This window comes from Ipomoea nil, unplaced genomic scaffold (assembly GCF_001879475.1).
Source record: "Ipomoea nil cultivar Tokyo-kokei standard unplaced genomic scaffold, Asagao_1.1 scaffold3314, whole genome shotgun sequence".
In the NCBI taxonomy this organism is placed as follows: Eukaryota; Viridiplantae; Streptophyta; class Magnoliopsida; order Solanales; family Convolvulaceae; genus Ipomoea; species Ipomoea nil.
In genome coordinates, this window is record NW_017619742.1 from 2,822,069 (window position 1) to 2,832,450 (window position 10,382).

At 32.8% G+C, this 10,382-nt stretch overlaps 1 protein-coding gene across 1 annotated transcript; it reads left to right on the plus strand.

The window, feature by feature from the left end:
* The first annotated feature begins 1,286 nt into the window (after window positions 1-1,286).
* On the plus strand, window positions 1,287-5,798 carry LOC109169582 (calcium uptake protein 1, mitochondrial-like). The gene is made up of 7 exons (XM_019318456.1): window positions 1,287-1,689; window positions 1,834-1,901; window positions 2,491-2,714; window positions 2,877-2,960; window positions 3,507-3,720; window positions 4,601-4,897; window positions 5,309-5,798. The coding sequence occupies exons 1-7, from the start codon at window positions 1,341-1,343 to the stop codon at window positions 5,531-5,533; spliced, it is 1,461 nt and encodes a 486-aa protein (XP_019174001.1). The 5' UTR covers window positions 1,287-1,340; the 3' UTR covers window positions 5,534-5,798.
* Window positions 5,799-10,382: the final 4,584 nt, after the last annotated feature.

The following is a 10,382-nucleotide window of genomic DNA, read 5'->3' on the forward strand; positions in this document are numbered from 1 at the left end:
TTTATTAAAAATTATTTTTAAAAATTAATTTTAAAATCGGTAACTTGCTACATCAGGTAAACAAGTCATTTTGGGCTAAATTGCATGTTTTTGTGTTGTTCAATGGCTCAATTGCATCTTTTTTAGTTCAATGACCTAATTACAATTTGGTGTGCAGTTAGTTGAGTGGCCTATTTGACCCTTATTCCTAAAAAATTAAAACATCATATACATTCACCATAGAATTAGATAAATATTTTGTGAAGGCGGAAGAGTTTGAACCTAAAACATATGCAAATTTTAGATTTAATTAAGGGGTAAAATAAGAAAATAGCAACTTTATGTTATTTTTAAAAACTCAATAATAGCATAATACCTAAAAGGGCCAAGAATCTCTATTCCCCTTGCAAGGGGAATAGGTCATTCTCAGAAACATTGTTTCTAAGAATAGAAGTTTTTACTAAATAGCGAAATATGCGTATTATTGGAAATGCTATTTCATTCTAGGCATATTTCGCGTATCAAACGTTAGTTTCTCTTTCAAAATACATTCAATAAAATAATACTACTTGTAAATAGTAAAAATATGTAAAAAGTAGAATGAATTGAAATTATGTGCCTGTCAAGTTATTATTATTATATTATTATATTAAAAGTAATGTTTTTTTGAAACACTTATAATTTTTTTACAAAATAATATTTATTTTATACTTTTTAATTTTTTTAACCCAAAGAATCAACGTCTCCACCATCAAGAAGAAAAAGTAACAGATGTGTCATTTTAAATAAATATTTTAAAAAAATATAAAATATACTATTTCATATATGGATAGTCTATTCTCTTCACCATTAAAAATAAAATACTCCGATAACATATGCACATTTTTATTTTTGTTTTTGTTTTTATTTTTTATTTTTTCATATGTCAATTTATTTAACAATTAATTTTGCTAAATAATTTTTTTTTAAATACTTAATTTAGGAGCTTTTAACTTTTAATTTTTACTACTTCCTCTATTTCATTTTATCTATCTTTTTTTTTTTTAATTTATCCTAAATTATTGTCCTCTTTTCAAAATTAGACATCATGATTATTTTATTTTTTAGAATTTATCCTCATGAGTTTTGTTTTGTTTTTTTTTTTTTATTAATTTTATTTTCAAAAGTAAGGTGTATAATAGGAAAACATATATCATTTATTTTAATTCTTTAAAAAGCATCATGGTATAATCAATTCGGGATGAATGGAGTAACATTTAAAATGGGGGTGTATTTGTAATTTTGTTTTCCAGTTTAACGATAAGAAATCCGAATTGTTTCCTCCACCGGTTTCGCGTCATTTCCCATCTGAAACGAAGAATATGTCCACCTGGTCAGCTCTCCGACGATCAACACCGCCTCTCCGCCGCCTCTCCACGTTCCCACACTCTCAGCTCTGCCGATTCTCCACCTCGCCGCCGGCGCAGTCACCTCCTCCCCCTTCCTTCACTGCCACATCAAACCTTTGCAATAATCCAAATGGCGACGACTCGTCGGCGTTTTTGAGGTGGCTCTCCGGGATCATCACCACCTCCGTTCTTTCTCTCGCTGTATATTCCTATTCTTCTCCATCCGTTTCCTTCGCTGACTGGGCAACACCGGCCCCCGCTACCGTTACTGCCGTCCCGTCGTCTTCTGTCGATCATCGTCGACCTAAGTTTCTCTTTGGAGGTAGCTGTTCAATTATTCTCGGATTCGTTATTTAGCTTCTTGTGTTTTTGATTTTAAGGATACGCATTCGACTTCTCTATTCACTTTGTATGTTCTGGTAAAGTTCTTCTGGATTGAAAATGAATGCTGAGATTTTATTTGCAGATGCTTTTAGAAGAAAAGTGTTTTTCAATTACGAGAGGCGCATTAGGATGCGAAGTCCTCCTGAAAAGGTAACCGAGTGCATAAACTATGCACATATCATTTATAAAATGAATTAATCAGGCTTGTTACTCATGCTTGCTTGCAAAAATGGTTCTAGCTAAATGATCGTTAGGGTTTCCTGAAATAGAATGGTTTTGAAAATTGACACCCCATTAGTGTTGTGTTGTAACTGTTTTTAAGGTATCCAGACAAAGGAAACCAGTGGAGAATGTCTGCTTTTATCTTTAACCAAATATGTCTTTAAGGTTGGGAAATCCTATTACAAGTAAAGGTTTATAGGCAGCTTATTATGAGCAATCAAGAACTTAGATAGTGGTTAAATAAAAATTCTACATCTTATTGATTGTGCTGCGGAGTTTTTCTTTCTCTTTCTGAACCCACCTGGAGCATTATCATTTGAATCTAGATGCTTTACCCACTTAATTTATTTGTGCACAGTGTGCTTGCTCTTTTTCTTATATTTTGTAAGATGTGATTATGTAAACAACTACCTTTTCAAGTTGTGTGGAAGCTATTTTAGCAGGATTCTATGCAAACAGGGATCGTAATTTATTTGTTTCCAATGCCATCTTACTTGTGTTCATGGTCTTGTTGAAGGTTTTTGAGTACTTTGCGTCCTTTCATGGCCATGATGGAGAAATTTTTATGACACCAGCTGATTTGATGAGAGCAGTTGTTCCTGTCTTCCCACCATCTGAATCCAACCTTGTGAGGGATGGATATCTAAGTGGGGAAAGGGGTCCTGGTGAACTCCAATGTGCCCCTTCAGAATTTTTTATGCTCTTTGATACAAACAGTGATGGCCTAATATCTTTTAAAGAGTGAGTGATAAATCTTGGTGTTTTTGTAGATTTCTTGTTTCTTTAACCATGTTTGCCTGCTTTCGGAGCTTTCTGTTCTCCTTTATTTTATTTTTTATTTTTTCTGTTTGGAATCTATCTCTTCAGAAGCTTGAAAAGATCATATATTTTATCTTGTTACAGGTATATATTTTTTGTTACACTACTCAGTATCCCTGAATCAAGTTTCTCAGTGGCATTCAAGATGTTTGATCGTGATTGTAATGGGTAAGTGTCTAATTGAATTCAAAAATTTGAAATTGTAATTCACGGTATTGCTAAATCAGGTTAAGGAATGATCCTTTTGTACTTTTTACATATTAGATTTTCACAATCTTTTCTGGATTGAAGTGGTGTTTGTAAACTTGTAATACCTTGTTTGTTTTACCTATACTTGTATGCATAACCATGAAAACTTAAGTATATGCGTTTTAGATTTTTAATAAAACAACCAGGTAGAAAAGAGTCACCCACGGCATCCTTGGTGTTACTTGAAGCAGTTGTAAACATTGGTGTGCTGATTAGCTGGAAGGGGCTCTGAACTTTAGTGTGTATTACTCTGCTGCCAGTGGAACTTCGTGTTTAGTTTTGATTGTTTCATGCAGCATAGGTATTACCGTCGATTGTGTCTTGCCACCTCAGTCAGGGGGTATCCTGTTGCTTCTTTGTTCTCTTGGATTATGAAGTACCCAATTCTCCACTTTATACGTCAAGGCTTTTATCCATTACCCAACTTTTTCTGATTTATTTAGTTAATGCTTTGTGCACTTACAGAGAGATAGATTTGGCTGAATTCAAGAAAGTGATGGGATTGATGCAATCCCACAATAGGCAAGGTGCTCATCATAGTGATGGACTTCGAGCAGGGCATAGTTTGGGTGGTCAAGTGGAAAATGGAGGCCTACTGGAGTACTTATTCGGGGAAGATGGGAAGCAGCGACTTCAACATGATAAATTTGTCCAGTTTTTAAGAGATCTGCATGATGAAGTATGGCCTTTTTCACCATCTCGTAGTACCTTACCAAATTGTGTAGTAATTTTTATGCTATGATGATGTATTGTGTCCTTTCATGATATTATACTCTGGCCTGTAGCTAAGAACAAAAGAAAAGAACTACAAAAAAAAATCACCATGAATTAGAATTTATAACTGTCTGGAGTTCTGGTGATGATGAGGAATTGGCAGGTGGTTTAGGATTTAGAATTGTACAGATTTATGAACTGGCTTTTCCTTTCAGTCTCCAATGTTGCCATTTTGTGAAGCATTAGGAAATATTAGTCTAATTTTGTTCTGATTTCACTGAACCTCTTCCCCTGTTGGTAAGCAGTAGTGGAATTCATATTAATTCCATTTGCCTCTGAGTTCATCTGCCACATTCTGATGCTACGCCAAATAGAGTTAAAAGGAGAGTTTCAGTAGGTTCAACTAGTAGTAGTGTAAGATTGATAACACTTAATTTTCTTCTATGAAGTATTAATTATTGAATGAATGAATCATATTGTTTAAAGACATTCAAGATATTACTGGTCAATAGGTTTTTCTTGGAAGAGAAATTGTAGTCTTAAAGTAGTGTTTTGGTCATAGAGCCACCTTATGTTTTATTGGCTGTTGTCATTGCTTTTCTTTTCTTTATGCAGTTATAAAGTGACCGGAAGTTCCACTTCTATTTCATTTCTCTTTAGTATGGCAATTGTTTAATGTATGCCGACATTAGTGTATTACTCCGTATTAGTTTAAGTATGCATATGCATTATAGCTTATTCGGGATTTCTTTTACAGTTTATCTGCCCTCCATTCACACATCCATGATCACTCTTACACCTCTAGTTGTAATCCTGCCTTCTTTTCTATTATGTGTACTCAACAGATTATAAGGTTGGAGTTTGCTCATTATGATTATAAGTTACAAAGAACCATATCAGCAAAGGATTTTGCACTGTCCATGGTTGCTTCTGCTGATTTAAAGCATTTGGGCAAGCTGCTTCGACAAGTTGATCATTTGGACAACAATCCACAATTAAGGAACATCCGTATCTCCTTTGACGAATTCAAGAGTTATGCAGAGCTGCGCAAAAGTTTACTTCCATTTTCACTGGCACTTTTCAGTTATGGGGAGGTAAACGGGCTTTTGACTAGAAGTGATTTTAAAAGAGCTGCTTCCCAAGTAAGCAATCTTCTTTGCTATTCGCTTCCATACTTTATTATTGCATTATAGGGTCTTCCTATAAAAAGTGACGACTGATCTCCGTCGCCCATTATGGTTCATCAATGGTTGAGGGGTTTAGTAAAAAAATACGAGGTCAATTTTGTAATTATTGCGAACTTTCAAGGTTGCAATATTTATAAAATGAATCTCGTCCTTTTTCCCCTTATTTTTTACAACTCTCAACCATTGATCTACCCAGAAGGATGAATCAGATTCGTCCTCACTTTTTACTTTGGAACATGTTCTCACCTGAACCCTTATATATATTAGCGTGATCCCAGACACTAAGGTGGAAATGTTAAGTGAAATTTAAATCACCAGTATAAGAAGAGTAGAGTAATATCATTGTACTTATCTTTACTGATACAGGTTTGCGGGGTGCATCTCACGGACAACGTGATAGAAATAATTTTCCATGTATTTGACGATAACCAAGATGGAAGTTTAAGCTCAGATGAGTTCATTAGGGTTCTAATGAAGCGGGAAACAGATGTTGGCCATCCTACAGAAGCTGGCGTCTTTAGCTTCATCAATTGCTGTTGGAATTGTAGTCGAAACTATAGAGATAAGTTGCTCTCAATGTTAACCTCTTGACTGATTAGTATTTGCTTCTAATTTGAAACATTCACAACTGGGGATTCTTTACTCTATTATTATACTGAAATACAACCTGCTTGATGTAATCTGTCTTATGGGAAGTCTGTAGAACAAACTAGGTAGTAGGTATCCTGTCCATATGTAATGTAAACCTTATAATATACTTCATCTCTCCCATTTTATAAGGGATAATTGTGTCAAAGCATAGTTGTTTTGGACACAGTTTTTAATTAAATAAATAAGATTAATATTTTTTTTTTTATTTCCAAATTATGTGAGATAGAAGTTGTAGTTTATGTTAAATGTATGATGTTTTTTTCTTTTCATCGATACGAGAATGGAAACAAAATTTGGAGTTTTCCCTACAAAGTTCAACGTTTAGGGCGTTTGGTTGAAGAGAATTTAAATTTCCTTCCCACTTAATCCCACGTAACTTCAAAGGTCACAAAATTCTTTTGTTTGGTTAAAAGGAATTGCAATTTTTTCATTTTCATGGAATTAAAATCCCATGTCCTCCTAGGATTTTAGGAAGAAAAAGAGATAGTGATGAGTCAAAATTACCCCTTCCTTAAGTTGACATATTCAACAGGTTATTTCTCCAAAATTTTGACACGTGTCTTTTTAAAATAATTTATATATTTTTTAAATTTTAAATTTATTTTTTTATTTTTTAAATTATTTATTAGAAATTTGATTCTTCTTAGGACGCTTTTGCTGCACTAATTTTTTGCTCTGTTTCTTCGGCTGTGCTTCTCCTAATTGCACTGTGTTTGATTCTCCTTAGTCACGGACGGCGATCGGCCGTGCTTCTCAGTGCTACCCTAATTTGTTTGCGGTCGGCGATAATGCTTCTCCTAATTGCCGTTAAAATTTGTTTGGCGATAATGCTTCTCTTAATTGCCATTAAATTTGACGTAAACTTCAATTTTGCCACCGCCCAACTTCATTTGACGGAATAGTTAAATTTAACATTGAAAATTTGGTAAAATTAAGAAGACTGAGGTTATATTAGAATTTTAAGTTGGCATTGTATAATTAGAAAGGCACAAAGTACAATTCTTTAAAGCATGTGTTGTACCGACATTTTTTTAGTTCCCGTTAAGGGTCTAACAATATTGACTCTTATTAAAGTGGTAGATATGCGATTTTTGTGTCTATATATTACTTTGACACAATTTCAAATTTTCTAAATATTTTTAAAAAATTGTTATCTAAATTATAAGATTTTTTTTTTTTTTAAATACTCAAGATTCTTTACTTAAAAAATATTTTTATAATTAAATGAATAAGGTTTTATCAATTATAAATGAGGTAAGATTTTAATGCAATTTATCATCGCATTAATTTTATAATGGTAGACACTTGCTGAACACATATAGATGGTTATTAATGGCCAATTACCTTGGCGTCAAGTGACACCAAGTTGCTCTCCCATATGAGAGGTTGTGAATTCGAATTTAAGTGGATGTGATATTGACTCTTTGTAATAGTTTTCATAAATGCTTATTAATGTTATTAATAACGCATGATGCCTTGAATATTATTTTTAGAAATTGAATTTATTTGCAATTTAAAAACCTCAACCCAATATTTGTTGAAATTCGCCGAGAAAATCATGTCTTAGGAAACATGGAAGTAATGGAACAGAACCAATTTAATGTGAAAAAAGGGAAATTTGTTCGACATGATCATCGGCCCTAACCTAGTTATCATATTTAGTATTTAAAATTTTGTGTGTTATGAAATTTTAATTTTCTCCCTAGACAATTTTAAATACGAATTTTAATTTATGAAAATATATTTTAATTAGTTAACGAAATTATATTTTATAATTTAAAATTTTTGTATTTCGTTATTTAAATTTATTTTTATTTAAAATTAAAATTAAAATTATAAAATTGATTTTTTTTAATTATAGAAAAATGAATTAAATAATAAATGACATATAAGAGTGTAAAGAAGTAGGACCCACATAAAGAGGAGAAAAGGGAAGAAAGATTGAGAAAAAAATAAGAGAGGAGATTATTAGGTGATGTAGATGAGTTATGCCCATAAATTAGAGATATTAGCCTGTTTGGTAAATGACTGTTAGCTGATTGGGTTAGAAGGTATGACTAGTTGATAACATTATCTGATTGTAAAAAAGTGTTTGGTAAATTAACTATTAGATAATAGTTGTTTGGTATTATTTTTTCTCAAAAACTAATTGAAAAAGTTATTTTGAGTAGCTTTTTGAATTTTAACATTTTGAAATTACAAAAAACTTATTAATCCTTTTTTTTTTTAATTTAAAAAAAGACTTATTAATTAAACACTTATATTAATTTTTTAACCAAGTCAAATATCTAATAAATAATAATAGTCAAATAAGTTAAAATTAACTGATAAGCTAACTATTCTACCAAGCATGTTCATTGTGGGCATAGTTGCAGTAGGCGTTAGGTGCTAGTCGGGCGCTCGGACAGTGCCTAGCGCCTAAGCGGTCTAGGCGGCGCCTAGGCGGAATCTAGGCGGCGCTAGGCGGGCGCCAAAAAAACAGTGGTAGACTTGCAGTTTGACAATTTTAATGAGGTTGTTTTCAACATTTAATCAAATAACACATCCAAATAAATGAATTAATGATAATTCATAAGTCATAACATCAAAACAATGGTTTACAAAAAAAAAAAAAAAACATTAAAACAATATTAAAAATTAAAAATACTTAAATATGAAATACTCAAATACTTCAATCATCCAAAGATTCAAAGTATCAAACTAGTCTACGAGGGTATATATGTCATATTATAAATATGTACGCGCGCGCGCACACACACACACACACACACACACACACACACACACACACACACACACACACACACACACACACACACACACACACATATATATATATATATATATATATATATATATATATATATATATATATATATATATATATAATAATAATAATAAAAAAAATAGGCCGAGTCGATCGGGTTAACCCGACCGAAATGGACGAGTTAACTCAACTAACTTAGACGCTAGGCGGCCAAATCGGCCGAGTTAGGCGCTAGGCGGACGCCTAGGCGGCCGGTAACCTAGGCGGGCGCCTAGGGGGGAAATCGCCACAGTCTAGAGGCGCCTAGCGCCTAGGCGGGGTCTAGACGGGCGCCTAGACCGATTTTTACAACCTTTTGTGGGAGAAGGGTTGAAGATATCATTGAGTCACCGTAATTTACCTCCTCCCACATACTCTGTCGGATCGAAATATGAAACTCTTAGGATTGGGGATTCGACCTTTTGGGACCAGAGTTGGAGATATCGTAAGACAAGAAAGGAAAGCGCGTTTTCCTGAAAGCTGCACGGTAATTAAAAAAAACACCAACAAAAATAATAGGGTAATTCTATTTACACCACCTATTTTACTATTTGAACCACCTATTTAGTAGGGTCAAATAACTTTATAGGTGGTGTAAATGCCAGCATTAAATGTGGTCAATGAATATTATTTGTTTTTTTTTTTAATTACAAAAAAAAAAAAAAAAAAAAAAAAAACTCCTCCATCCCGTCACCTTCTCCGGGAGAAGGCTTCTCACCGGAGAAGGCAACTGGCTGCCTTCTCCTGTGAGAAAGCAGCCCAGTGGGTTGCCTTCTCACCGGAGAAGGCAACCCAGTGAGTTTTTTTTTTTTTTTTTTTTTTTTTTTTTTTTTTTTTTTTTTAAAGAGGAGATCCGTCACCTTCTCCGACGAGAAGGCAGCCCACACAGTGGGTAGCCTTCTCGCCGGAGAAGGCAACCCACATAGTAGCCTTCTCACCGGAGAAGGCAGCCCACTGTGTGGGTTGCCTTCTTCGGCGAGAAGGCGACCTACTGGGCTGCCTTCTCACCAGAGAAGGCGATGGTTGCTCTTTTTTTTTTTTTTTTTTTTTTTTTTTTTTTTTATGAATTAAATTTTGAATTAATTTTGGCCTAATAAATGCAGTTTTAATAAGGTGGTGCAAATAGCATTTTGACCATTCATTAGACTATTTGCATCACCTATATATTTATTATAAATTATAGTCTTTTTACATTTCCAATGATACTTTATACCATTTTTGGTCAAAAGGTGGTGCAAATAGCAACACCACCCAAATAATACTTTGTGGAATATCCACTTCATTCATGAATGTTGGGCACACATGATTAATAATTTAATATACATCGTTTGTTATCCTCACGCGCTCATGTAGCTGTGCCACCGTACATTCATTATTATAAGATCTTATCCTACCAAAAAAAATAAAAATATTATAAGATCTTAATTAATTGCAGTTTAAACCTAAAAGATGGTAAGAAATGAATAATCAAATTACTTTATTATTGGAATAGATATTACCTTGTAATAGAGTCAATAGTATTCAAAAAATTACTCTATTATTATTTTAAAAAAAATTACTCTATTATTATTATTATTATTATTATTATTATTATTATTATTATTATTATTATTATTATTGTTGTTGTTGTTGTTGTTGTTGTTGTTGTTGTTATTGTTGTTGTTATTATTGTTGTATTTTTTTTTTTATTTTTTTTTTTGTTGCTATTGTTATTATAAGTTTTTTCAGTCAAAGTAATCTTGAGGGCTAACACAAACCTAATACTCTAGTTAAATCGAAAAGATATGTTTCATCTTACTCACATCCTTCATATTTATTACTCACTTAATTATATGTAGAATCAAATATCATTTCTAATTATGTATTGAGGTAACGTTTCAAAAATTTCAAATATCAAATTTTGTTAGATGGTTACACATGTGTTTGGTGTGTTTTAAATTTTATGCTACTTTTATTTTATTTTTAAGTGATGAGAAAAACTCA

Bases quoted from the DNA above. Each gene is read 5' to 3' on its own strand.
- LOC109169582 (XM_019318456.1), top strand. From the start codon at position 1,341: ATGTCCACCTGGTCAGCTCTCCGACGATCAACACCGCCTCTCCGCCGC. The intron at 1,902-2,490 runs GTAACCGAGTGC...GTCTTGTTGAAG, and splicing joins TGCGAAGTCCTCCTGAAAAG to GTTTTTGAGTACTTTGCGTC. The intron at 2,715-2,876 runs GTGAGTGATAAA...ATCTTGTTACAG, and splicing joins GGCCTAATATCTTTTAAAGA to GTATATATTTTTTGTTACAC.